Here is a 27782-nt window from a genome sequence, read left to right as displayed (position 1 = left end):
CCAGCGCCCTGCCCTGCCAGCGCGTTCTTTCTCCCCCACCAACCACTCGAGATATTGAAACTTGGCACAAACGTCTTTAGGCTTGCAGTCCTGGATTCCGGGAGGCTGGAGGCAGAAGCGGCAGCGTAAGTACCAGGACCTAAAAACTCGACCCCTCTGGGTAGCGAGCCTTCCTTGCTAGCCCCGGAAGTCCTGCAAGAATGGGCGGACCCTAGCTGGAGGCGGAAGTGAGGGGCAGTCCGGATTGGGGGCGGGGTTTTGCGGGGGACAGGGTACCGAACCCTGTGACTCTCGGCTTCTGCCCAGGTGAGGTGTCTATGGAGAGGCTCCTGGCCCAGCTGTGTGGCACCGATGAGGCGCGACCGCTCCCGCTGTGGGAAGGGGACACCACGGGCCACTGCTTCACACAGCTGGTGCTCAGCGTCATTCCCCACGCGCTCCTCGCCGTCCTCAGTGCCTGCTACTTGGGCACCCCAAGGTGGGTAACTGAAGCGAGACGCCGTCTCTCCCAGGTGTCACTGGAATTACGAGGTCTCTCGGGTAGGGCAGACGCAGCAGAATAAAAGCTGACTGTTGGCACTTGGTTGAGTCTCAGCAGTGTCGAGAGGGTTAATGAAACAGGGCGTTTAAACAGATACTGCAGTACCGGACTGTGTCCTTAAAGTCGCCAATGCATTTCGTCCAGACACAGCTGCCATGAATTGGAGGCAAACATGGATGAGCGTGTTAGCTGAAAAAGATGACTTATGTTAGTTATAGGGCCAGTGGCACAGAACTTCCATCCATAAAGTCCTGCTGTGCTGTCTGTAGTCAGATGCAGACTCCGCTGAAGAGAAGCTGTGAGGAGAACAAAATCAGAACCCTAGAACTAACTTGGCTTCGTGTTGTAAGACGTTGGTGCTAACTAAACTCGCCTTGATCTTATATTTAGTTCTTGGATGGCCAAGTTGTTAATGAGGCAAAAGCCTAGGGGATCTTATCACAGATAACCACAGCCTGCTCAAATCGATCCAATCAGGAAGAGAGATTGCAATTTGAAAAAAAAAAAAAAAGTAGTGCCCTAGCGGGCAAAGTGGCACATGCTTATAGTCCAAGCTGTCAAGCTGTTCTGCAGGCTGAGGCAGGAAGATCATTTGAAGTCAGCCTGGTCTGCATAGTGAGACCATGTTCCAAAGTGAGGGAAAACAAAACCAGCCAAAGTATTTTGTTTACAATTAAGCTTTGTCGGCATCCCAAAGAGCGTAACAGACTGAGTTGAAATAGAATGTAGACCAGGCTGACCTAGAGATCTGCCTGCTTCTGCCTTCAGAACCCTAGGATTGCAGAAGTCTGTCTCCAGCCTCATGTCAAGGTTTTGAAGATTGATTGATTTATTTTTCCTGAGCGTACGTCTGTGTCCCACATGGGTACAGTGCCTGAGGGAGCCAGAGGAGAGGGCATCAGCTTACCTGGAACTGGAGTTTCAGATGTCTGTGAGCCACCTTGTGGTTGCTGGGAACTGAACCCCTTGGGTCTCTGGAAGTGCAGCCTATGCTCCTGATTGCTGAGCCATCTTTCCAGTCTCAATTTCTTTTTTTTAATTTTATGTATATATGTGTGTGAGAGAGAGAGAAAGTATGTATACATGTATTTATGTACATACATTTATATATACTACATGCATGTCTGGTATCCTTGGAGGGCAAAAGAAGGCATTGGGTGCCCTGGAGCTAGAGTTACAGAGGGCTGTGGGCTATCGTGTGGGTGCTTGGAGCCAAACTCAGATCTTCTGCAAGAACAGCCAACTCTCCTGTGCCATGCCTCCCTTGCCCAGTTTTCTTTTATGTAAACTTTCAATGCATTCTGATATTCACTGCTACATATTTTTTCTATAATTTTTTTTTTGGACAAAGTTTTGCTATGTAGCTTAGGCTGGCCCGGAACTCTCTGTGTAGACCAGGCTGACCTCCAACTCATGGAGATCTTTGCATTTCCACCCTGCCTGGTGCTAGGATTACAAGTGTATATCATCATGCCTGGCTCTGTGTTGGATCCATTTGTGGCGAGAGAGGTGTTGAGATGAGGTGTCCAATAGTCCAGTTTTGCCTTGAGCTAGTGGTCTTCCTGACCCACCTCCCAACTGCTGCGATTACCAGGTGTGCTCCACCATGCCCAACCTGTATTTGAGGGGTTTTGTTTTTCAGGATCTTACTATGTAGTTTCCTGGATGGCCTGGAACTTGCTAAGTAGACCAGGCTGGCTTTGAACTCAGTTCAAACTGACTACCTGCCTCTGCCTTCCTAGTGCTGGGATTAAAGGTGTGCACCTCCATACCTGGTTCTAGCTTGTATTTGATTCTTTTTTTAAAAAAATGCATATATGTGGGTGTTCAGTGTGTGCTGTGTGTGTGTGCACGCACGCGTGCACCTGCAGAGTCTAAAAGAGGGTATAGGATCCTCTGGAGCTGGAGTTATATAGGCAGTTGTGAGCTACTGGGAACTGAACTCGGGTCTTTTGGAAGAGCAGCAAGTACTCTTAACCACTGGGCCATCTCTCCAGCCCTTGTATTTGATTCTTAATGTAAACCTTTTGTTTATGAAAAACATTTATGTTAAGAAGATGTAGGCAGAACTGAAAGACTTTCCTCTCTAGCTGAGAGATCACAGGTTGGCCCACACCACTCTTTACAGTCAGGGGGGAAAGACTGGAGTAGAATATTCTGAGGCTTTGTAAATGGAGGCTCCCCTGTTAGAGGACAAGAGCTGCTTCTAAGTGCATGTCATCCCGCGATACTTCAGATGAGTTTAGTACTCTTGTGTGCATCGTTTTTATAAAAAGTGTTTATCTTCGTGTAAAATTTGTGGGTTTTTTCCTAATTAGAATTTTCATGGTACTTACAACCTTAACTCAGACTTGTTAGTGCCTGTAGCAAAGAAATGAATCAGAAGGCCTGTGGGTAGATTAGAAAATGCATTGGGCAATCTGCGAAGGCTTCCTGGGAGGAAGGCTTTGGGTTCCAGGGTCAAGTAGGGCAGGGATGCCATACACACACCAGAAAGGGGATTTATTTCATCTAGCTTGTTGGAGGCAATGGGCATGTCTGAGTCTAGAGTCAGCCATAATGCACCTCCTTTTCTCTTTTTCCTCTAGGACTTCCAATTATATCTTACCTTTTAATCCCGGTTGGCGCCTCCGACTTGCAGCTTCCTTCCTTCTCTCTATCTTCCCGCTGCTGGACCTCCTTCCAGTTGCTCTGCCACCAGGGTCGCGCCCAGGACCCATAGGGCTAGAGGTGCTGACAGGGTGTGTGACAGCTGTGGCCTGGTTCACCCACAGCCTGGCCCTGTGGGCATTGTTTCATTCCCCGCATGGCCGTTCCCGTGGACCCTTGGCTTTTGCTCTGGCAGCCTTCCTACCAGCACCAGCCCTAGTGCTGACGCTGTTGTGGCATTGCCAACGAGGCACGTTTCTGCCCCCACTTCTCCCAGGTCCCCTGGGCCGTGTATGTCTTCTCATTCTGCAGCTGACAGCTGTCTTGGCCTATGGACTGGGCTGGGCAGCCCCTGGGGGGCCACGAGAGCCCTGGATTCAGGAACGCTTTTTGTCCTCTGAGAGTCAAGAAAGAGAGGTGGCCGAAGATGGAGAGAGTTGGTTGTCACGTTTTTCCTATGCCTGGTTGGCACCCTTACTTGCTCGTGGAGTCCGTGGAGAGCTCCAGCAGCCCCAGGACATTTGCCGGCTCCCCCGAAGGCTGCATCCTGCCTACCTGGCCCGCGCCTTCCAAGCACACTGGAAGGAGGGGGCCCAGCTGTGGAGGGCCCTCTATGGGGCCTTTGGATGTTGCTACCTGGCTCTTGGACTGTTGAAGCTGGTGGGGACCATGCTGTCGTTCTCTGGGCCTCTGCTGCTCTCCCTGCTGGTGGGCTTCCTGGAGGAAGGGCAAGAGCCCCTGAGCCATGGCGTGCTCTACGTTCTGGGCTTGGCCAGTGGGGCCGTGCTAAGTGCGGTGCTGCAGAATCAGTATGGGTACGAGATACGTAAAGTGATGCTTCAGGCACGGGTGGCTGTGCTGAGCGTCCTCTACCGAAAGGCCTTGCAGCTTGGGCCTAACCGCCCTCCTACTGGGGAGGCCCTGAACCTCCTAGGCACCGACTCTGAGAGGCTGCTTAACTTTGCTGGCAGCTTCCACGAGGCCTGGGGCCTCCCTCTGCAGCTGGCCATCACCCTCTACCTGCTGTATCAGCAGGTGGGCATGGCCTTCGTGGCTGGGTTGGTCTTGGCACTGCTATTGGTACCTGTCAACAAAGTGATTGCCACTCGCATCATGGCCAGCAATCAGGAGATGCTACAGCACAAGGATGCACGGGTAAAGGTGAGAACATTCCAGGTTCAGCCAGACAGAGACCCGGCCCGGCGGCGAAGCAGAGGTGTGTGAGTGTTGCCTCACTGTCACCCCACTCTCTTGTCCCTGTCTCCAGCTCATGACAGAGCTGCTGAGTGGCATTCGAGTCATCAAGTTCTTCGGGTGGGAGCAGGCTCTGGGGGACCGAGTAAAGTCCTACCGCTCTCAAGAGTTGGGGAGACTCCGGGTCATCAAGTACCTGGATGCGGCCTGTGTGTACCTGTGGGCTGCTCTGCCAGTTGTCATCTGCATCATCATCTTCATCACCTACGTCCTCATGGGGCACCAGCTCACTGCCACCAAGGTGAGAGCTGGGGAGGGGGTCTTAGGGTTGCCGTGATGAAACACCACAGCCAAAAGCAACTTAGGGAGGAAAGGGTTCATTTCACACACAGTTCCATCATCAAAAGCAGTGAGGACAGGAACTCACATAGGGCAGGATCCTGGAGGCAGGAACGGATGCAGAGGCCATGGAGGGGTGTTGCTCACTGACCCCTCCTCATGGCTTGCTCAGCCCACTTTCTTATAGAACCCAGGACCAGCTGCCCAGACGACATGGGCTGGGCCTTCCCCCATCATTCACTAATTAAGAAAACACCCTACAGGCCTGCCTACAGCTGCGTTTTATGGAGGCGGTTTCTCAGGTCCTCTCTGATGACTGGCTTGGGTCAGGCTGGCATAAACTAGCCAGCACAGAGGGAGAAGGCGGCCCTAGGAAGAAATGGAAAGGGTCTACTGTGGTGTGACCATGTGGGTGTAGGCCCTTAGTGTTAATTGGGGACAGGGAAGAAGGAGGACCCCAGCCACCTTGCACTTTCCCTGCAAAGGAGGTGGTCTCTGAGGGATGCTTTCTGATCTTGTATATATAGCTCTCTGTGTGTGTAAGCAATTCCTTTTTTCCCTCCCTTTATCTTCAACTTCCATTCAGGGCCAGACTTGGGGTCCTCTTGTGGAGAGTGCCTGTTTTTGTTTTGTTTTGTTTTGTTTTAAAGATAAGATCTTTCTGTATAGCCCAGGCTGCTGTCTAACTGGGTTGGGCCACTTTATGTCTATTGACGTGGCCTCTGAGGCAAGGGATCCATAATCTAGTGTTAGGTATGGCCAAGGCTTGAGATCTTCATTGTCACTCAGCTTTTGAGGAAGTCTCAGAGTGACCTAGATTAAGTGCTTATCAAGAGAAGTTTGGGGGTTCCTGTGCAGCTCATGTCAGAGGCAGTGCTCACTGTATGAGGGTTCGTGTGTAGCTCATGTCAGAGCCAGTGCTGACCACATATGAGGGTTCATGTGTAGTTCATGTCAGAGCCAGTCCTGACCACGTATGAGGGTTTGTGAGCAGCTCATGTCAGAGGCAGTGCTGACCACATATGAGGGTTTGTGAGCAGCTCATGTCAGAGGCAGTGCTGACCACATGAGGGTTCATGTGCAGCTCATGTCAGAACCAGTGCTTACCCTGTGTGAGGCTCTGGGTCTGTCTCCAGCATCAAAAATAGTAACCTGCAGCTGGGCGTAGTGGCACACACCTTTAATCCCAGCACTCAGGAGGCAGAGGCAGGTGGATTTCTGTTAATTACAGAGAAATCTTGTCTCGAAAAACAAACAAAAATAGTAACCTGCATTCTTAAGGAACAGTTAGAATTTCTAGGATTCTCTGTCTTTTTCTCCCCAGGGTTTCTCTTTGTAGCCCTGGCTGTCCTAGAACTCTCTCTGTACTGTAGACAGGACCTGCCGTTGCTAACCCCAGGGTAGCCTCACCAGCTCCTCAGGTCTGCTGCTGTCCTGCTCCTGCCTGCATTGATGTGTCCACAGGGATGGTGTTCTACCCTGAGAACAAGACTCACCCTCACTCCCACTTAGGTGTTTACGGCACTGGCACTTGTGCGCCTGCTCATTCTTCCTCTCAACAACTTCCCCTGGGTGATCAATGGCCTCTTGGAGTCCAAAGTATCCCTGGACCGGATCCAGCGTTTCCTTGACCTTCCAAACTACAACCCTGAGGAGTACTACAGCCCTGGTAAGGAGGGGCTGGAGGGAAGGACCTAGCACATGGCAAGGGGGTGATCTTTTCATTTTAAGACTTACTTTATGTGTATGTGTGTGTATGTGTACCACATGTGTGCAGATACCATGGAGACCAGAAGAGGGCACTGGATCCCTTGGAACTAAAGTTAACGGGCATGAGCCTTATGAAGTGGATACTGGGAATGAAACTGGGGTCCTCTGGAAGTGTGCTCATAACCACTGAGTCATCTTTCCAGCCCTAGCCTCTTGAACTCTGTCCAGAGAAGCACAGGTGTCCAGAGAAGTCAGGAACAAAATCTAGACCCAGCAGACTCAGACTGAATTAGCTGTGGGCAGCTCGATCAGGGACAGGTGACTCGCTGACATGCCAGCAGATGAGTGGTGGATGAGCTGCGTCATCCCTGTTTAGATCCCCCCAGCGAGCCATCCACAGTACTGGAGCTGCATGAAGCCCTGTTCTCCTGGGACCCAATTGGAACAAGCCAGAAAACCTTCATCAGTCACCTCCAAGTGAAAAAGGTTTGTGGGACAGACACCCTGGGAGAGTTCCTGGAAAGCAGGATGCCCAGACGGGTACACGAGGACTAATGCAGCTCTACCGGGAGGGAAAGGGGGCTTGGTGTGCAGCTTCTGGTCTGAGGGGAGACAACCCCTCGATGTGTGCATCTCCTCCTCCATGCCCTCTCCTCACACTGGCCACACCTCTCCCTGTATAGGCAGCTGACATCCAGCTTCCTCTCCCGTGTCCCTTTCCAGCTGCAGGGTTCAGAATAGACCCCAGGGCTTTTCCACCATCCTTTCAGGCTGGGAACCTGGGAGAGAGGGCAAGCAACCTCTTTTGGGGACCTTTACAAACAGCTTAGGTGATCCCCCATTTACTCTTGTGAAAAATGTCATACCTTGTGATCCCAACGCAGCATATGTAGTCAGAGAGCTTATAATGGGAAATTCCTACAGGATGGTGACTTCTTCAGGTCTGGAGTTTCTGCTCTCCTGATCTCTGTGTAACCCTTTGCCCCACATCTCAACCTAGAGTTCTCCAACAATGGCTGAATGGCCTCAACCACATTTGGCTCACGTTTCTGGCTTTTGTTGAATGTTTTGTTTTTCTTCTTAGTTCAGGCAAGACAAGGCTGGAATTTTTCAAAGGAATTTTACTAGTGTGTTAGCTTTTTATTTTTACATATAGATAGAAGTCATAGAAACCCACTGGAGCTAGCCTAAGCAAACAAGAATTTGTAATAAGAATACATAGATGAATCACAGAGTTCAAAACAAGAGCGCAGATCTTAGGAGCAGCTCAGAGCCAGGCCTCAACTTGCAGCGCTTTGGGCCTTCTGCTTGTGTATTTACCTCATGCTGTCTGTGGATTCTCCACTGAGCAGAATTGTGACCGCAGTCAGCCTTCCAACTTGTAGGTTCTAGCCAAGAAGAAAGCTGCCTGAGCCCAGTCCATCATTTCAAATGATCAGAGAGCAGCCTGGTACCCATTTGCAGATAGGTCAGCCCTGGCTTGCAAAGTGTGGGCCTCGTGGACAAAGCTACAAGGACCCCTGCACGTTTCTAGGTTTTCTCCATGAGCCAGGAAAGGCTCTGTGCCTGTTCATCACAGCTGAGACGAAGGAAGAACAGATCACAAGAAAGGGCATGTCGCAGTGGGCTGCCTTTGTCCACTGTGATGGGACACTGAAACGTTAGCCAGCCCAGTCACCCCAAAGACAGGAATCCCTCTTCCCATGCCTGCCTCAGCATACCCTAGGAGTTCCTGGATATGTTCCTCTTCTCTGGCAGGTCTCATTCCCTCGAAGGCCTTTTACAGGCAGTGAACTTGAGACTAAAGCGTGTGCAGCTTCTCTGAGGCAGATGCAGGCAGTCACTGGGGCCCACATGGCCTGAGGGATGGAGAGATCTTTTTCCCTGAAGACTTAACTGAGACCAAGAGCGTCATCAGTTGGGGGTTGGCCAGTGAAGAACCTCAGCCCCGTGCCCTTCCTCTGTAGTCAGGCAGTCCTTACTGTGTGGCTTCCCTGCAGGGTGCACTGGTGGGCATCGTGGGAAAGGTGGGCTGTGGGAAGAGTTCGCTGTTGGCCGCCATCACTGGGGAGCTCCACAGGTAATGAACCTCAGTGTGCCCCTGACTCTGGCTTCACCTTTTAGTAGCCATTTGCTGGGTCCCTGGTGTGTGTGGGAATGTCTTGGGTCAGTGTATATGTGTATGTGGAGAGGCAGGGGCACATGTACAAAAAAGGTAAAAGTCAGCCCCTTTGTAGGGAGGGTTCAGTCCGGAGATGTGGAGGGAGGCAGGGTAAATCTGGGCTGAGATGAAGCTCAATTGGTAGAGTACTTGCCTAACTTGTACAGAAGCCTTGAGTTCAATTCCTAGTACCACATAAAACTGGGTGTAGTGGTGTAACTCTATAATCTCTGCGCTCAGGAGGTGGAGGCAGGAGGATAAGGAGTTTAGGTCATTCTTCGATACATAGAAAGTTCAAGACCAGCCTAGGATACATGAGACAAAACTAGTCAATAAAAGAAGCAGGGGAGATCATCATCACACTAGAGCAGTGGTTCTCACCCCTCCTCACGCTGCCACCCTTCAATAAGGCCTTCATGTGCTGACCCCACCCATAAAATGATTTTCCCTGCTACTTCCTAACTGGAATTTTACTACTGTTATGACTCATAATGTAAATCTCTATGCTTTATGATGGCCTTGGGAGTCGAGACCCACAGGTTGAGAACCACTGCAGTCGGGAGTCTTAGTGTTAGAACAAGAAGAGAGGTCACATGTGCTGTTAGCTGTCTTTTCTGAAAATGGGGCTGCACAGGGAAGAGGTCCACAGAGGGGTGAGGACTGAAGGGAAGCTATGCTTGCAGGTGAGGGTGAGCCCCACCTGAGCTCCACCGCATCTATAGGACGCTGCGGGGCTGGAGCCAAAGAGCTGCTTTCTCCAGCCAATAGTGGCCTCAGAGCCTGCCAGCTTCATCTGAGGAGGGCCTGGGCATGCAAGGGCTCATTAAGGAACTGGTCCCCATGCTGCCCTGGCTCTCCGCAGGCTCTGTGGGTGGGTGGCAGTTTCAGAGCTGTCCAGAGGCTTTGGACTGGCCACCCAGGAGCCCTGGATCCAGTGTGCCACTATCCGAGACAATATCCTCTTTGGGAAGACATTTGATGCCCAGCTGTACACGGAGGTGCTAGAGGCCTGCGCCCTCAATGATGATCTCAGTGTGAGTACCTACCTGTCTCAGCTGCCTGCTTTCCCGTATGTCCCTAACATCCCAGACTAGATTACATCTCTGGGAAGGGCTTCTGCACAGGTGTCACTCATCTAGGGCAAGCAACCAGCCTCTGGGCCTCCTAGAGTGTTCATCTGCTTGGTTCCCACTTCCCTGTAAAGCCCAAGAAGGATGGGAGGGTGTTGCACATAGCAGCCCTGAGGCCCCCAAAACCAGGCTAGGGTTCTCTGTGAGGCTTGGCTTGGAAGAGTCAAGGTCTTGTTTAAACCCTTGGGAAAGCTGCCAAGCCCATTAGATTGCCCCATACCCGCAAGCCAAGTACTAAAAACAACAGAGAGAAATCATATTTTTCTGTGAATTTTCCAGCCAATCCCCATGTCTCCTCTAGGACTGTTGTCACCACTGGCCTACTCAGATAAATGTGGAACTTCCTGGGCAGGAGGGCCTTTGACTTTGATCAAGGGTAATCTTGTGTCATTTTATCATTTGCTTTACATCTATGGGCGAGATGGTTCACCTACCTATGCTCTGGTCCCATTTGTGCGGAGGAAATAATGCCAGCCTTATAAGATCTGGCTTCAACTGATGTGATTCTGTGTCTCAGTTACTTTTTTGTTACTGTGATAAACACCATGACCAAGGCAACTTTCGGAAGAAAGAGTTTAGCAAGGGCTTACAGTTCCAGAGAGTTAATCCTTGACGATCATGGCAGGGAGCATGGCACCAGGCAGATAGACGTGGTGCTGGGAGCAGTAGCAAAAAGATCACATCTTGAGACAATAGTCACAAAGCAAAGAGAGCTAACTAGGAACAACATTGCTTTTGTACCTCAAAGACTAACTGCATTGACACACCTCCTCCAACGAGGCCACACCTCTTAATCCTTCCTAAAGAGTTCTACCATTAGAATGGGGGGCCCATTCTTTTTTAAACCACCACAGCCTAGAAGGTGTTAAGTAAGTGTTCAATAGCTCCCAGGCATTGGAATCTGGGCTTCTCTCCTCTAAACCACTTGTCCCAACTGAAGTGCAATCTCAAGCTTATGAGGCCTCTGATCTCTACATTTTCTTTCTTCCCTACAAAGGGAAAGGAGACAGAGTGCAAAGCATGGGGAGTTTGCTAACCCGCTGGGTGTCTTCTCTTCCTTCAGATCCTGCCTGCTGGAGACCAGACAGAGGTGGGAGAGAAGGGTGTGACCCTCAGTGGGGGACAGCGGGCTCGGATTGCACTTGCCCGTGCTGTCTACCAGGTAAATTGAGGTTGTGGGGCAGGGGAGTAGGTTGGTAGTCAGGGGTGTGGAAGCAGTCTAGCGCAGAGGGGGCTTGGCTGAGCAGGGCCAGGCATATTTCTGTTTGCATTTGCTTTTTTCCTCCCTCACTCCACGTTCCAAGGCATTGGCTATCCTACCACCTGTTTTCAGATTCAAGGCAAAAATAAAGGCCTGTTGTACTGGGGCCCAGCAAGGCACTGGACCCACATCTCTGACTTTACACTCAGTTGGAGGGAAGTCTATCGTGTCTCGTCTCTTTCCTACAGTGTAGAGCTGTTCTCACCTGTCATGTCTGATTGCCTTGAAATTTGGGTCTTGGAGAGCCTCCAAGCCAGGAGGCTCAAGGACTTGGGCCATAGTGCCTGCCATGTTCTTTCTGTCTAGGAGAAAACCTTCTATCTCCTTGATGACCCTCTGGCTGCTGTGGATGCAGACGTGGCCAACCACCTGCTGCATAGGTGTATTCTGGGGGTGCTGAGCCACACCACTCGGCTGCTGTGCACCCACCGCACTGAGTACCTCCAGAAGGCTGACGTGGTGCTGTTGATGGAGGCCGGGCACCTGGTCCGGACAGGTATAGAATGGCGGGGGAGTGCCACATGCAGAGCAGACCTGCCACCCTGCCACGTGCAGAGCACACCTGCCACCGTGCCACGTGCAGAGCACACCTGCCACCGTGCCACGTGCAGAGCACACCTGCCACGTGCAGAGCACACCTGCCACCCTGCCACGTTCAGAGCACACCTGCCACGTGCAGAGCACACCTGCCACCCTGCCACGTGCAGAGCACACCTGCCACCCTGCCACGTGCAGAGCACACCTGCCACGTGCAGAGCACACCTGCCACGTGCAGAGCACACCTGCCACCCTGCCACGTGCAGAGCACACCTGCCACCCTGCCACGTGCAGAGCACACCTGCCACCCTGCCACGTGCAGAGCACACCTGCCACCGTGCCACGTGCAGAGCACACCTGCCACGTGCAGAGCACACCTGCCACCGTGCCACGTGCAGAGCACACCTGCCACCATGCCACGTGCAGAGCACACCTGCCACCGTGCCACGTGCAGCCCTGGTGTATTTCAGCTCTTCCTTCCCTCCCCACAGACCCAGCATGAGAAAAGAGGAAAATGGGCAGGGAGTGGGGAGACAATGTGCTTGAGCCTTAGAGTTTAGCTGCCTGGAGCTTTGAGAGCAATCATGTGGCTTCAGAGAAGTGAGCAGTGACCTGAAGAATGGCAGAGCCCTGATGGCTTGTCCAGGGGGGCATGGCCACCTGCAGAGCTCAATGGCAAAGCAACAGGAAGAAGTGAGGCCCAGCTGGAATGATTTGAGCAGAGGCTCCACGGTAGTGACAGCTGACACTGTGCAGGTGGAGGGAAGGGGTGTTTATGTTCATGGTACGAGCTGCTGCTAGCTATGCTCCAGGTACACAGCAGTGGACCTAATGAGCTACTCAGATAGGCTAGTGAGAATGAGCAGAGAGAGGGGAAGCTGGGATCACACACACTTAGAAAAGCCTAGTGTGGACGGACCCATTACAGCGTCCTCCCTTTCTTCCTTACAGGGCCTCCCTCGGAGATTCTGCCATTGGTTCAAGCTGGCCCCACAGCCTGGACCAAGGAGGAAGAAGTGACTGACTCAGGTATGGTCTAGGGGTGGGAAGAAGAGGCTGGGATTTTCTCCTCTTTATTTGTGTCTATATGTGTATCATGGAACGTCCCAGACAGGATCTCACTGTACAGCCCAGGCTGGCCTTGAACTTCCTGAGTGGCCGAGACTGGCTTCAAGAGGCACAGATGTGTGTCACCACACATGGAAACATTGGTTGTCTCTTTTGTTTTAACTCCAAGTCCTGGGAGTCAAACTCAGGGCCCTGCCATGCTCAGCAGAGGCTGTGCTGCCCTTCTTCAGTCTCAGGGTTTGGTTGTTGTTGTTGTTATTGTTGAGACGGGGTTTCTCTGTCCATCACGTCTGTCCTGGAACTCGCTCTACTTTTTGTCAACACGCAATGGGAATGATTTTTAAAGCCTGCCTGCCCCTGTGAAACATTCACATACCAAGTGTAATTCCTCTGAGGTCTTCCTAATTCTCACAGGCAAGTCCCTGTCAGTACAGAACCTGGAGAAAACAACCGAGGGGCTGGAGGTGGAGCAGAGCACGTCTGGCCGCCTAGTGCAGGAAGAAAGCAAATGCGAGGGTGCCGTGGCCCTGCATGTATACCAAGCGTACTGGAGGGCCATGGGCAGTGGCCTGGCTGTCGCCATCCTGGTCTCTCTGCTCCTCATGCAAGGTGAGACTATCCCAGAAGGTCCTGGCCCGCCCCCTCCACCGCATCCCCCGCCGTGCTGTCCAGGCGCTCAGGACTGCATTCACCTGGGAACCACAAGTGCAGAACCTTACCATGCACAGATGACAGTTGATACAAAAAGTGTGCCCCAATTTCGAGGATTCCAGTGGTCAGCTAGGCGTAGTACTCCATCACGGTCCTCTTTTTTAATTAACAAAAATATTCATTTTCTGCATGAGTGTTTGCCTGCATGTATGTCTATGCGCTGTGTGCATGCTTGCTACACACAGGGGTCAGAAGACACCAGGTCATCTGGAACTGGAGTTACAGATGGTTGTAAACGATTATATGGATTTTTGAGGATTGAACTTGGGACCTCTGCAAGAGCAGCAAATGCTCTTAACTGCTGAGCCATCTCTCCAGCCCCCATGATGATCATCTTTTTAAAAACTGTATTATTACGGTTTTTTGAGACAGGGTCTCACTGTGCAGCTCATGCTGGTTTGGTTGGCCTTGCATTTGCAATCCCCCAGCCTTAGCTTTTGAATATGGAAATTATAGGTGTTTACCACCATGCCTGGTTTCCACAGCTAGCTATTGATCTGCCATCCAGGCAAGTTCTGTTCTGCAAAACTGGTCATGTTGTTCATGGAGCTGATGGGTCTAGGAACAGTGTAGAGTAGGAAGGACCAAGGGTAGTGGCAAGATGTGGAGGCCCAGGGAGGCGTGCAAAGGAAGGAAGACTCCACTGCGGGCTGAGAATGTGAATGTCTGAATAGAACCAAGCAGATGAATCTCTGCAACTTCTCCCTCCCCCTCCATGTCCAGCCACACGCAACGGTGCTGACTGGTGGCTCTCTTACTGGCTCTCTCAGCTGAAGACAGCAGGGAATAGCTCCAAGGAGGGTCCAGCTTCCTCCAGCCCAGACTCCACAGTGCTCTTCTCCCCACCGCTGCTTCTCTTCTCCTCCAGAAACTTCTAGTGAGTGGCTGAGGCCAGGAGCAGGTTTGCCTAAGGAGGGAGGGCATGCTTGGAGCTGTCTTTTAGAGGGTGGGAAGAGGTGGCCCTAGAGAAGGGAAGGGACATCTAAGGAAGCCTTCTTTGGGTCACCTACAGTCTCCTCCCCACTACTCAGCACTCCACTGCTCAACGTCGCTTCCAATGGCTCCTCAGATGTCCACTTCTACCTCATCGTGTACGGAGCCATTGCTGGAGTCAACTCTCTCTGCACCCTTCTCCGGGCAGTCCTCTTTGCGGCGGGTGCCCTTCAAGCAGCTGCCACCCTACACCACCGCCTACTGCATCGACTCCTCATGGTGAGGTGATGGGAAGGTGAAAGACATCCCCAGGCTTGTATCCCCCAGTGCATGGACTGCATTCCACATTCCCTGTCCACACAGTAGCCTCTGGCAGGTGGGGCAGCATTAATAGTCTCAGGCCAGAAAGTACCGAGTCGGGAACACCTGGGTGTGAGTCCAATAGTGTCAGCTTATAGCTTTTCATCCATAAAGAGGGCAAATGAGAGGACATTCCTCGGAGATTCATCTAGAACTTTGTAGTTCATTCAAGGCCTGTTTTCTCTTTTGTGTTCTTTATTTCCCTTTATGTCTACACTGTTTCCTTTTCCCTTCCCTTCCTTGATAAGCTTCCTTACTAAGGGTTTTTAATATGTTATCTTATTTGTTTGTTCATTATAGAATGGATGTATTTTATGTGCATGCATATTTTTAAATTTTTATTTCTTGTGTATATATCATTGTTGTTTTTAAGAGTATCTTATTATAGCTCTGACTGACCTGGAACTCACAGACATCCACCTATCTCTGCCTCCCAAGTGATAGGATTACACCCCATTCTGCGCATGTATTTTTAATCCTAGTTATTGATAACTTTTATCTAGAGCTATTTCAAAAATCCACTCCTACCAGGCATACTAATAAGCACCTTTGGAAGGTTGAGGCAGGAATCTCCTGAGTTTGAAGCTAGACTGGGCTACATAGTAAGCTCAAGAGCAGCCTGTGCTAGGATGAGACCTTGTTTTTAAAAAAGTAAAGTTAAGATGCATTGCTATTGTGTATTTTGTCCTTTGCTTTCTCATCTATATAATAAGAAATGAATTGGTTGACATATGAAAAATGCTTAAGTTAGTGCCTGGCACCCAGTAAGTGCTCATTTAGTTGTTATTTGATTTTGTTTTATTAGCAACAGGCTCTCACTGTGTAGGCCAGTCTGGCCTCCAACACTAGATCCTCCTGCCTCTGTCTCCCAAGTGCTGGGGTTAAAGGTGTGTGCCACCACCAATTAGCCCCGAGCCCTTTCTTAACCTGTTATAGTCTCACAGTGCCCTGTGGGGTAATCTTACCCCATTTTACAGGCAAGGGAACTGAAGAGCTGAGCATTGAAATGGCCTGGCCAAGTCTAGGTCTGTGGGAGCCAGTCCGTGGACCTCTCACTGTTTGGATTTTGGTGACTGCCGCATGGGAGCAGTCACCCCCTGTTCTCCCTCTCCTTATTGAGCCAAGGAGGACACTGGGCTTTGAGGGACTAATTTCTCCTAAGTGTGTCTGGAAAGTGACTTCCAATTCATCTGATCTGGTTCCTGCCTTTCAATGGGCTGTTTTTAGAGTAAAAGCAAATGAAGATAAAGACAGGGAAGAATAGTGTTTGAAGCTGTGACTCTCAGTGTTAGTCCAAGCAGCACTTATGAGCACTTATGCCAAGCACTCTGCCTCTCTGAGCTGTTCTAATTCTTTCTCGTTGCGGTCCTGTGAGATGGGGTTGAACTGTCATCCTCACTCTCCCCTTGTTTTTATGACAAGGTCTCACTCTGTAGCTCTGGGTGTCCGGGAACTTGCTGTATAGGCCACGCTGGCCTTGAACCCATAGAGATCTCCCTGCCTCTGCTTCCCCAGTGTTGGAATTAAAGGTGTGTGCCACCAAGCCTGACTGCCCCACACTTTTTTTTCAAGTAGATTGAGCATGGGTTTATTATAGAAAGGAGAGAACTCCCTAGAATGGGAGGAATAAATACCCTGTTGTCCCTGTTTTTAAGCTGAAGATCAGGGATTTTGGAGAGAAAAGCACATTCCTTGCCTGGGGTCTCACATTTCCTAAGTGGCAGACCTGGAAATCAAACTGCAGTCTGAGTACATCTGAGCTTTTGTTTGGTTTGGATTTGGTTTTGTTTTGTTTTTGAGGTAGGGTTTCTTATTGTCTCCGACCCTGAGCTCCTAACTCTCCTGCCTCCATTTCTGAGTGCTGGGATGTGCGCATGCACTAGCACAGCCAGGCTCAGAACCTGACCCTTCCCCACACCTTACCTGGCAGTGCCGCTCCAGCCACAGGCAGGCTTTTCCTCCTAGCGTCTAAGGCTCGCTCGTCGGCCCAAAGTGCCCATCTTGTGGAGAAAGATTAGCTCTCTTTTCTTGAAAGAGCAGTAAGCATGCCCAGCCCAGAGGACGATGAATGCTTAGCATGGCCTTGAAGGGTTCCCCGGTCAGAGGAACTGGGGTCTTTCTCACCTTGAGATAGCTCCCTCCAAGTTCCAGTCCCTCTCTTCCCACACTTTGGGGATATATTATTCTTTTCTCTACTGTAGGCCATCTTTCCTACCTCACCTCTCACCAACCTGCCCACCAACTCTTTTTCTTCAGCCCTTGACCTTGTCCAACCACCTTCTCTTCCAGGCACCAGTGACTTTCTTTGACTCCACGCCCTCAGGCCGGGTCTTGAACCGCTTCTCCTCAGATGTAGCCTGTGTCGATGACAGCCTGCCTTTCCTCCTCAACATTCTGCTGGCCAATTCCATAGGCCTGCTGGGCCTCCTGATTGTGCTAGGCTCTGGTCTGCCCTGGTTGCTGCTGCTGCTGCCACCTCTGAGCTTCATCTACTACCGAGTGCAGCACCGCTACAGGGCCTCCTTCCGGGAGCTGCGGCGCCTGGGCAGCCTCACCCTGTCTCCTCTCTACACCCACATGGCTGACACCCTGGCCGGCCTCCCAGTGCTCCGGGCTGCAGGGGCCACTTACAGGTGCATCTCCCAGCTGGAATCGGGGGTGGGAGGCAAGGTAATGGGGGTGCATTCAGAGGTTAGGAGTAAAGGACACTGGGAAAACGTGAAATGTGAGAATCAGAAGAGAGTAAGGTGGAGCCGGGGTGGGTATGTAGGTCAGTCTCCGGGAAGGGTGCAGGGAAGGGGATATCAGTACAGCAATGGAGTGGCCTCCCTTCCTTCCTGACCTCCTCCAGATTTGAGGAGGAGAACCAGCGACTCTTGGAGCTGAACCAGAGATGCCAGTTTGCTTCCTATGCCACGATGCAGTGGCTGGACATTCGACTGCAGCTCATGGGGGCAGCAGTGGTCAGCGCCATCGCCATCATTGCCCTGGTGCAACACCAGCAGGGACTTGCCAACCCAGGTACCACCGTGAGGCCCATTACCCTTACTTTAGGAGCAGGTCATTCCAGATCCTTGACTCAGACCCCCCCCCACGTCTCCCTCCCTCATCCTGCACCTCTGTCATCTCCTACCCAGTGTTCCCTGTGAGGATGCTTCATCAGAACTGTCATCACCCTCATTTCAGTGCTGAGGAATCCATGGGCAGAGGTGGATCTGGGACCAGACCAAGGCTTCTGCCATCCTCCTTCCCTTGCTCCTGTCTACCCCACTACTCTATCCCATCCCCCTTCATCTCTGGCTTGCCACCCTTCATTGCCTCCTTCTCCAGGTATACTCCAATCCTTCCCTGTCCTCTGCCCACTCCGTCACCTGCAGTCCAATGCTGGGATCCTCTTGCTCTCCACACTCCCTCCCACACACTTGTCAGTGTGTCCAGGTGTCCCCTAGCGGATGGCATTTCTCTCCCTAGGGCTGGTGGGCCTCGTGCTGTCGTATGCCTTGTCCTTGACGGGTCTGCTCTCGGGCCTGGTGAGCAGCTTCACCCAGACAGAAGGCATGATGGTGAGCGTCGAGCGACTGGAGGAGTACTCTTGTGGCGTTCCCCAAGAGCCCCGAGGTCAGCCATTGCAGGTAAGTCGGCCCCTCCATCTAGGCCAGGGGTGCTGGTCCTGGGGTGTCCTCCAGTCTTCCCAGGTCCTTTCCTTTAGCTCCCTGCTGTCTTTTCACATCCCCGAGCCTCTTGGTTTGACTGCTGACATTCTTCACTGTACCCTCATTCCCATGTCCATCCTCCCGTCTGCTCCCTATTTTCTCCACCTGTGCTATCCCCCCAGCCATTTCCTCCGTCTCCCTCCTCCATCCTCCCACTCTGTCCTTGCCACCGTTCTTCCTTCCCCTCTTCCCCACAGACCCCCTACCAGGGCATCAGGTGGCTGACCCGGGGCAGTGTGGAGTTCCAGGATGTGGTGTTGGTGTATCGGCCAGGACTGCCAAATGCCCTGGACAGGGTGACCTTCCGAGTGGAGCCTGGGGAGAAGCTGGGCATCGTAGGCCGCACAGGCTCTGGCAAGTCTTCCCTGTTCTCGGTGCTCTTCCGGCTGCTGGAGCCCAGTGCAGGGCGGGTGCTGCTAGACGGCGTGGACACCAGCCAGCTGGAGCTGGCGGAGCTCAGGTCTGGGGCCAGGTGGTTTGGGGAAGGGGGAGAGGGCAGTGGGAGCCACTCTGGGAAGGTGAAAGGAAACTCAGGGCAGCCAATCAGCAGCCAAGGAAGATGAGATGGACAGGTAAGCTGTGACCCCGGCTGGCTGCAGGTCCATCCTCATCTTTCCTGTACTTCCCAGAAGACACCGTCTCCTCCAAACCCTAGCATAGCATCTAAACCAAGATGCCATGAGCCCTCAGCCTGTGTATTGGTAGCCAGCATGTGGGGTAGCTTGGGGCCTGGGTCAGTTGTACTCAGCCAGAAGTGATCTATTGCATCTGAAACTGTAGGTGCCCCAGCCCATTCCCAGTTTACCTTAGCATCATTTTATCTCAGTTCCGTAACATGGAAGTCTCATCCTGGGCCCACAGCTCCCTGGCCTGCCTCCTCTGCCCTCTCCTAAGTCATGGTGGTTTTTCCTTCTGGCTTGACCTTCTAGCTCCTTGGCCTCCTCCCACTGAGAAGTGCCTCCATCCCCTCCCACTCTCTTCATTTCCTGCCTGGCCACTGCAGGGGTCAGGGTCTCTGGGGCCAGTCCCACAGCTCAGCACAGTGTTCTCTGGTTGGCAAATCTCACTGGGCCAGAGTCTAGGCCTTTCTCTCTTTGGTCCTCCTCACAGTACCAGTGCTGTCCTAGGTGTGTGGCTAACCAGTGAGCTGGTGGATAAAGGGTGGGAAACAGAGGGAATGATATTTCTGTCTCATTCCCATATTTCCTTAGAAGTGCCAGGCCCATAGGTAAACCTATGCCACAAGAAAATGGACACATCCTCAGCCTGCTCCCCCTGTCCTGTTCCCAGATCCCAGCTAGCTATCATCCCCCAGGAGCCTTTTTTGTTCAGCGGGACTGTGCGGGAGAACCTGGACCCCCAGGGCCTGCATGAGGACGGCGCCCTGTGGCAAGCCCTGGAACAGTGCCACCTGAGTGAAGTGATCGTCACTGTGGGTGAGTCCTGGGCCCTGGCCTGAAGAGCAGATGAGAAGCCAAGGGTGGCCCATCGGCAGTGAAGATGCTCTGCTTACAGGGGGTCTGGATGGAGAGCTGGGCGAAAAGGGCCGGAACTTGTCCCTGGGACAGAGGCAGCTGCTGTGTCTGGCCAGGGCTCTCCTTACAGATGCCAAGGTAAGACAAGAGGAAGACACATCCAAGAGGCGGGGATGTGTGCAGGGAGGAGGTGGGTTGGTGAGAGTTTCACGGAAAAGCAGAGGTGGGGAACTGTAGTGATGTTACAGTTTTCTTCTGCTCCCCTCCTGCTCCACATGGTCCAGATCTTATGCATAGATGAGGCCACGGCAAGTGTGGACCAGAAGACAGACCAGCTGCTCCAGCAAACCATCTGCAAACGCTTTGCCAACAAGACCGTGCTGACTATAGCCCACAGGTGTGAGAATACTCAGGGACAGTAGAGGCACAGACCTCTGACCTTTGCCGCCCCAGGGAGATCAGACTCCAGAGATGGCATTGGGTAGGCAGGGGATCAAAGGTCTGGGGACCTCAGCTCTTCTTCCTTCAGGTACAGCCCCAGGGCCCCTGGTAGCACACTATCTGGAAAAACACCACCATTCTTCCCATAGCACAGACCCCAGGGACTCCAACCTGTGGGGGACAAGCCTGTGCAGTCTGGAGGGATCTGGAGGGAAATGGGGTGAGCTTTCTCTTTAGGGCATTGTACCCCTCTCCTACCACTGACAGTCTTCTCCCACACAGGCTCAACACAATCCTAAACTCTGACCGAGTGCTGGTGCTCCAAGCAGGAAGGGTGGTAGAACTGGACACGCCCTCTGTCCTGCGCAGCCAACCCCAGTCTCTGTTCCAGCAGCTCCTGCAGAGCAGCCAGCAGGGAGCCTACCCCCGCCCTGCAGGATGCTGAGCCTCCTTCCCACCAGGGTGGCTCATTTACCTCCCGTCTGAGCCTCTACCTCTCCTCCGCTTCCCCAGATGGGAAAGGGCACCCTGGCTTCCCCATGTAAATCACACGTAGGTGGGTTGAAGGCTGAGGCTTTCTCAGAACTGGTCCACCACGGGCCTCTTCATCCAGAATTCTGGGACAGTTTTTCTTCCATAGACGCCCACTTTTATTTTCATAATTTTATTTGATAAAATTCCTATTTTACATTCTGTGTTTTAAAAAAATAGTATTTCTGGTATGAGGCTGAAATCCCCTGGAAGGGTGGACCAAAGTTGAGGGCTGGTGAGAAAGGACCTCTAGTCTGAGATGTGAAGGAGACAAGGAAGGGGGCCAAAAAGCCCCTGCCTCCATCACAATGCTGTGGTCTTGCCAGGCTCGGGGGGCAGGTCTGGTGGCAGAGGGAACCCTGCTGGCAGCATGCTAACCTGGCACTCCTGGTCCTGCCGAGCTGGGGCATAGTGTGGGGCTGGGTAGCAACAGGGTCCAGTGGGGCAGATGCCCCGGCGCCATGCCCTCAAGGTCAGCAACACAGTGGCCAGGACCAGGGCAGCAGTGAGGGACCCAAACACCACCAGGGCCACCAGGCTAGACTCACCTAGCCCAGCCTCTTGCTTCCGCACCACCTCCTTCACTGAGATCCTCAGGAGGCCTGTCCCTGCACTGTGGGGGGCGGGCCCTGTAGCCGGCACAACTACAGCTGAGGTGGGTGTTTGTGGGATGCCCATTGTGGCGGGGGCTGGAGCGCGTAAGACAAGCTCACAAGTCTTGCCACCATAGCCACTGGGGCAAAGGCAGTCAAAGTCATGGATGCGATCCCGGCAGCGAGCCCCTCTCTGGCATGGGCGGCTGGCACAGTCGTCTAGGTTGATGGTGCAGAATCGTCCAGCAAAGCCCTCGGGACAGAGGCAGGAAAAGCGGTTTATGCCGTCAATACATGTGGCACCATTAGCACAAGGGCGCATCAGGCAGTCGTCCACGTTCACCTCACAGTGGGCGCCCATGAATCCTGCCAAGCAGCGGCAAGTGAAGTTGAGGGCAAAACCCTGGTTGTCCTGGCACTGCCCACCATTCCGGCATGGGGAGCTAAGGTGAGAGAGAACATTGGTATCAACTTGCCAGTCAGTGTCCTGACCACTGCTGCCCCCTTTCTTGCTGTGTCACCTTGGGCTGTTCCTTTTGAGTTTCAAATAACCTTATTTTTAAAATGTGAATAAAAATAGCCACATCGGCTAAATGAGAGAAGCCAAGCAGTTAGCACACATGCGGTCAGGCCCAAAGTCAAGGCTCAGAGAAGTGCTCTGTATTAACTCCACAGGCTCTTAGGCCTGCAGCGGAAATGGGGCAAGTCTAGCCCTGTGGCCGTTTCATAATCCACATAGGAAGAGCCAACTCGTAAGGTTGCTTGTCTGCTTTTGTGAGGAAGGACAGGGAATCCTAGGAGCCTCCCTCCCTGTGCCACCCTCCTCACCATTTGTGGTGAAGAAAGTTTAGAATCTGGAGGGCTGGAGAGTTGGCTCGGTGGTTAAGAGCACTTCTTGTTGCAGAGGACCTGGGTTCGATTCCCAAAACCCTCATGGAGGTCCACCACCTCCTATGCAGGCAAAACACTCATAACAGAAAACAGAAAATAAAAGGTCGAGAATCTGAACCTGGCACACTGTCACCTGAGGTGTCCTTGTCTGAGTCTGACTCTGTCTCCTGCCCTACTGACAGCCCTGACTTTCTCTCACTGCCAAATTCTAGCCCAGCTTCCTCAGGGTCCCGGCAACTCACCCTGCCTGCTCACAGGGTCCGGCCTTGCGCTCACAGCCACGTCCGTGGAAGCCTGGCAGGCACACACAGTGGTACTCACCGCCCCCGTCATACACACACTGGCCTCCATTCTGACAAGGTGACTGTGAGGTACAGATGTGCTCATCTAAAGAGATAAGAAGAGTGGGGTAGCCCCTCATATTGGTCTCCAGAACTCTTGTGGACCAGATCCAAACTGTGAATGTGGCTCATACCTCAGACCCGCCCCTGCCAGTATGGTATGTTGGGGAAAGCTATGCTGAAGTAGGGTTCTGGAAGTTCCTGGCCTCAGCTCTGGCAGTCTGGGTCAAACTGACTTCAGACAAGTCACAGCTCTTGTGTGGACTGTAGTTTCATCATGTTTAAACTGGGTACAACTTTTTTTTCTTTTTTTGGTTTTTCGAAATAGGGTTTCTCTGTAGTTTTGGAGCCTGTCTTGGAACTAGCTCTTGTAGACCAGGCTGGTCTCTAACTCACAGAGATCTGTCTCCCGAGTGCTGGGATTAAAGGTGTGCGCCACCATCGCCCGGCTAAACTGGGTACAACTTTTTAGCAGCTGTCTTTCCAACAGCGCGAGTTGATGTTGAGGATCCTTTCAAACTTCAAGTAGGAATGACATCAATAAGGATGTTCAAATCAATGAGGATTTGAGCAAGACACAATATGTTCTCAGTAAATAGTAAATATTAACGGTTGTTCTAGAGCACATGGGCTCTATTGCCAATAGCCCCTCTACCCTACCTTTGTCACAGAACTTTCCTGCCCAGCCACTGTGGCAGATGCACTGCCACGGCTGGTGGCAGGAACCGTGCTGGCAGCCGGGCATCCTCACACAGCGCTCACAGTGCAGCCCCTCCCAGCCTGGGTCACACCTAGTGGGAGAAAGCACAGGCTCAGGACGTGTGTGTGTGTGTGTGTGTGTGTGTGTGTGTGTGTGTGTGTGTAAGGTAGAACTAGCAGGACATGCAACAGTCCTAAAGGAAAAGCAGACCAGTCCCGGGTAGGTGGAGGGCTGTGCCTAAGCCAAGTGCGAAGGGCAAACACAAGCATCAGACAGACATCAAACTCAGCACCTACATTTTTTTCTGGCTTCTCATAATCTGCTTTCTCACATGGAGGTGAGAAAACACCTTCCTTGAAGGGTATTGTTAAGGAAACAAACCGTGTCTGTAAAGGCCACTGGTGCCCTCCCTGGAGTCTCATTATACACAGTTGAGAGTGAGAGACCCTCCGAGATCACTAGGATCATCTTCCCTTCGGGTTTCAGAGCAAATGGCTGCTGTTTGTTTTACTTTGCTTTTATCAGAGTCAAGAAGACAAGGCTAGCCTGGAATCCTGACCTTCCTGGCCTCACTTCACAATCACTAGGACTTTTGTTGTTTTATTTTTCCAAGACAGTGTTTCTCTGTGTAGTTCTGGCTGCCCTGGAACTCTGTCTCTGTAGACCAGGCGGGCCTCGAACTCAGATTCACCTGCCTCTGCCAGAATTAAAGGCGCACACCACCATTGCCAAGTGACTTATTCTTTTACAAGCCCTCAAGGATGTCTGGTTTCAACCCTCCAGCACGGAGCCCCGTGTAACAACCTGCCTTCGTCGGCTCACTTCTTGTGTCCAAACTTTTCTGCCACAGAATTTGCCCAGTCTGCCCTGGTGAGTCAATTGCAAGATGTGCTAAGAAAACACCCATCCCCACTGCAGCTTTTTTCCAAAGCAGAACTTCTCTTTATATCCCCCTTCATGTGGCTCTGTCTCTAAACTCAACCTTCAGGCGCCTCTACCGGCATCGGCAGAGACAGAAGCCCTTGAGAGAATAAAAGCTCAGATATCCAAGCTCTCCAGTAAGAGGCAAAATGAGATAAGGGGAGGGGAGAAGGGGAGATCGGGGATTGGTCATCCTGTTGTGTGAAAACAAACAATAGGGTCTTAAGCTCCTAGACACTGTTTTGGGTTTTTGACCTGCTCATGGGTGTGGAGGGTCGAAAAGTGGGGAGCAAAGGATTTGAGACACGTGTGCAACAGAAGTACCTGCAGGAGCCGTCAGGAGCGCAGCAGCCGTGGGCCAGGTCACAATGGGAGCTGCAGTCATCCGCTGAAAGAGATTGGTGTAGTACGCGTGAGTCTGAATCAGGGTCTGGCTTCCTGGGACGTGGGACTTGGTAGAAGTTTCTGTAGTTAGAGGTACTCGGCTCTGGGCATGGCAACACCGACAGGCTTCCTATTCCAAAGGGATAGTACTCTCCAGCCAGACGGAATGGGGCAGCTGCAGTGCCGTCTCTAGCCAGCAGAGGTCAACGTGCCAGCGAGGACGGCTTAACAGGGCCGCGACCCGAACCCTGGGGCGCGCTCGCTCACCTCTGGCAGGCTGGCTGGTTGCCCCCAGGATGCACAGCAGGCACATGAGATGTAGACAGCGGCAGCCGCTGGGCATGGTCAGTTCCGGCCCCAGGAGGGACGGACGGATGAACGGCCAGACGTGTAGACACCTGTGGGATGACACTGGCTAGGAGACGGCCAGACTGAGATAGCGGTACTGATACCGGTTCCAAGTGACAGGAGCAGGAGGAGAGGGACTCAACGACTGGGGTGGGAAGCAAAAGGGCGGAGGCGAGGAATGGATGAGCAGACGAAGGGACTGGAGACAGAACCCACTAGCCAGGTCTGAGAGAAGAGGCCAAAGATGGGCAGCGGCGAGCGTGGCCACAGCGTGGGAATGGCCAGGGCTGGTGGTCCAGGTGGAGGGGTCGCAGGGATGGGGACAGCGCTAAGAGGCCAGCGCGACACGACCTGGGGCCCTGGGGGGACGAGGATCGGCTCCCAGTTCCCAGCCACCAGCGGTCTCCGCCAGGGTCCTCCGACACCCACCCACCCACCCAGGCCTGGCTCTCAACCACCCTACTCGCTCCACGGCGCTCGGGCCTGGGGTCCCACCACGCGCCCGTGTCCTCCTGGCTTCTCACCTCCGGCTGGGAGGCGACCGGTCCCCAGGGCGCAGAGTCAAGAGGGATCCGACGGACTGGGCCGGGGGGGGGGGCGCCCCTAGCTGGCCGCGGGGCTCGGCGCCGAGGTGGCTGCCATGCCAGCTGAGCGCTTGGGAATCTGGGGCTGCAGGCGACCCCGAGCGGCAGCGGCGGCTCCTCGCGCGCTCGGCCCCCTGCCAGGGGCGGCGTGTGCCGGCGGAGCCCGCCTCTCCCCTCCCGCCGCCGCGGCCCGCCCCGCACCGACAGCTCCCCGCGCCCACCCCCGCCGCGCACGGCCACACCTCGCGCTGCCACTAGGCCCTGGCGCCCCCAGTCCTCCTCGCCCCCCACGTGGCGACCCCCCAGCTTCCCAGACCCCCAGCCTCGCTTTCTTCACCCGAAACCAGAGTATCAAAGGAACTGAAATGGGCACACACTGTAAAGTGCGGGCGGCCGAAGGTGAGCGCCCTGCTGTTTCTCCATCTCCCACCCCACCCCACCTCCGCCTCTTGCCCCACTCTGCCCATTACCCAGGTCCCGCCTCTGCGCGCCCCTGTCTGCTGCTCATCATGATTCTCATTAGCCCTTCACGGTTCTAACACACTGAAGACATGCTTGCCACCCTCCCCCTGTCACCAGCCCACGCCTCCCAAGCTTGCAGAGCCTTCGTCACTGGCTTCGTAGGTCAGCGCCTGCTCTCTGTTGGCTTCTTTCTTTCTTCGTTACCTCTCCCAGGATGGACCATACCCACTTAGACACCATCCTAGTGTACCCTCCATTCTTGGCTCCCATCTGCTCAGGCTCCTCAGCCCGTTCCTTTCCAAGGCCCGGAAAGTCTGCCTAGACTAGACTGCCGCTGCCTGTCGGTGTTCCCGGCAAGTCCCTGCCTCTGAACATCCCCACATCCTTCGCTGCCCCAGATCTCAAGACTAAGATTTTTGTGGGATGGTGGGGAGAACTGACCTTGTAGGCCTCTTTACCCTCAGAGCCAATGAATGACTCAAAAATCGGAGCAAGACAAAAACCCAAATGTGTTTTGTTGTTCGGTTGGGTACCGGTGCAGAGAAGGGGAAGGCTGTCCACATTCTCCAACGGGCACTTCCCCATCTTTAGATGAAAACATTGGAAGGTGATGTCCCTAGCCTCACAGAGTGGCCTCCTACTGAAGTGGCCACAGGAGCAGAGCAATGCCAGCGCCTACGCCTGACAGAACACACGAGCTCAACCCCAGCTCTCTAGAGGACTTCCTCTTCACTCTGCCTTTTGCTGCAGGCTCTCTGGACTGGAGTCAGATGTGGCTTCTATCATTTATTTTGTTTTGTTGTTTGTTTTTAGCAAACATTGCAAGCTCATAATATCAACAATTAGTGTAGAAAATATAAGCCTGGGGGCTGGAGAGATGGCTCAGTGGTTAAGAGCATTGCCTGCTCTTCCAAAGATCCTGAGTTCAATTCCCGGCAACCACATGGTGGCTCACAACCATCTGTAATGAAGTCTGGTGCCCTCTTCCGGCCTGCAGACATACACGCAGACAGAATATTGTATACATAATAAATAAATACTTTTTAAAAAATAAAAAGCATGTATCTTTCAAAAAAGAAGAAAATATAAGCCTGGCATGCCAACACTTTCTGAGTATTTAACTTTCTGGATTATAAGGATTCTAAAAAATGAGGATTTCAACATGAAGGCAGCCTTAGCTATGTGAGGAGATGGGGGAGAGACACAAAAAGTGGACTTCCATGTTGATAAGATGATGAAACCTCTGCTTGCCTTCTTGGTTAATTGATTCCTTTCTTCCCTTTCTTTCAACAAGGTCTCAAGTAGCCCAGGCTGGCCTGGAACTTACTATGAGCTAAGGATAACCTTGGATTCCTGGTCCTCTTTCCTGTCAGAATTACAAGCATACGATTACCACACCTGGCTCCGTTTTTTTCCTATCAATACTTTTCATCGTCTCTGTTTTTCTCACAGTGAATATGAATAACGTCTTAAAGACTGGAGTAAAACAAGAGCCATCTGTGACCCTTGATCTCCAGAGCCACTATCAGTATTGGTCCCCCATTTCCTACCCAGGAATACATAGGTATAAATACAATGTACTTACAATGCACCATCCTGTTTCAAGAAAACCCATGCCCTATGCTGATAGTCCTCAGAAGCATAATTTTAATGGTTGTATAATAATCCATCACAGAGGGACACTATAATTTACCAACAGAGCCCTGAGCATTGGCCACATACAACTTTTTTTTTTTTTTTTGGTTTTTCGAGACAGGGTTTCTCTGTGACTTTGGAGCCTGTCCTGGAACTAGCTCTGTAGACC

The 27782-nt window shown here is 52.6% G+C and overlaps 2 protein-coding genes across 8 annotated transcripts; one reads left to right on the top strand and one right to left on the bottom strand.

The window, feature by feature from the left end:
• Positions 1-248: 248 nt before the first annotated feature.
• Positions 249-20908, top strand: Abcc10 (ATP binding cassette subfamily C member 10). Of its 4 annotated transcripts, none has more exons than XM_075980762.1 (21): positions 249-478; positions 3130-4351; positions 4458-4685; positions 6236-6392; positions 6810-6919; positions 8434-8513; positions 9457-9628; positions 10788-10886; positions 11292-11481; positions 12474-12551; positions 13005-13199; positions 14025-14178; positions 14333-14513; positions 16884-17227; positions 17446-17615; positions 18066-18226; positions 18505-18767; positions 19598-19743; positions 19823-19920; positions 20067-20179; positions 20506-20908. In XM_075980762.1, the coding sequence occupies exons 1-21, from the start codon at positions 318-320 to the stop codon at positions 20666-20668; spliced, it is 4485 nt and encodes a 1494-aa protein (XP_075836877.1). In that variant the 5' UTR covers positions 249-317; the 3' UTR covers positions 20669-20908. The 4 variants fall into 4 exon arrangements, 3 of the variants coding, with proteins under 3 accessions (XP_075836877.1, XP_075836876.1, XP_075836878.1); XM_075980761.1 differs by having other exon boundaries at positions 256-478; positions 18430-18767; XR_012911361.1 differs by lacking the exon at positions 20506-20908 and having other exon boundaries at positions 256-478; positions 19623-19743; positions 20067-20105.
• Positions 20872-26272, bottom strand: Dlk2 (delta like non-canonical Notch ligand 2). Of its 4 annotated transcripts, none has more exons than XM_075980764.1 (6): positions 25987-26272; positions 24852-24982; positions 24525-24714; positions 23240-23370; positions 22481-22625; positions 20872-21790 (listed from the first exon to the last, which is right to left on the bottom strand). In XM_075980764.1, the coding sequence occupies exons 1-6, from the start codon at positions 26034-26036 to the stop codon at positions 21058-21060; spliced, it is 1380 nt and encodes a 459-aa protein (XP_075836879.1). In that variant the 5' UTR covers positions 26037-26272; the 3' UTR covers positions 20872-21057. The 4 variants fall into 4 exon arrangements, with proteins under 4 accessions (XP_075836879.1, XP_075836880.1, XP_075836881.1 ...); XM_075980765.1 differs by having other exon boundaries at positions 24525-24588; XM_075980766.1 differs by lacking the exon at positions 25987-26272 and adding an exon at positions 25457-25674.
• Positions 26273-27782: the final 1510 nt, after the last annotated feature.

The sequence above is a fragment of the Microtus pennsylvanicus genome, chromosome 7, assembly GCF_037038515.1.
Source record: "Microtus pennsylvanicus isolate mMicPen1 chromosome 7, mMicPen1.hap1, whole genome shotgun sequence".
Taxonomy (NCBI): Eukaryota; Metazoa; Chordata; class Mammalia; order Rodentia; family Cricetidae; genus Microtus; species Microtus pennsylvanicus.
The sequence above is the reverse complement of the archived record's forward strand: the minus strand, read 5'-3'. Positions and strand labels throughout refer to the sequence as shown.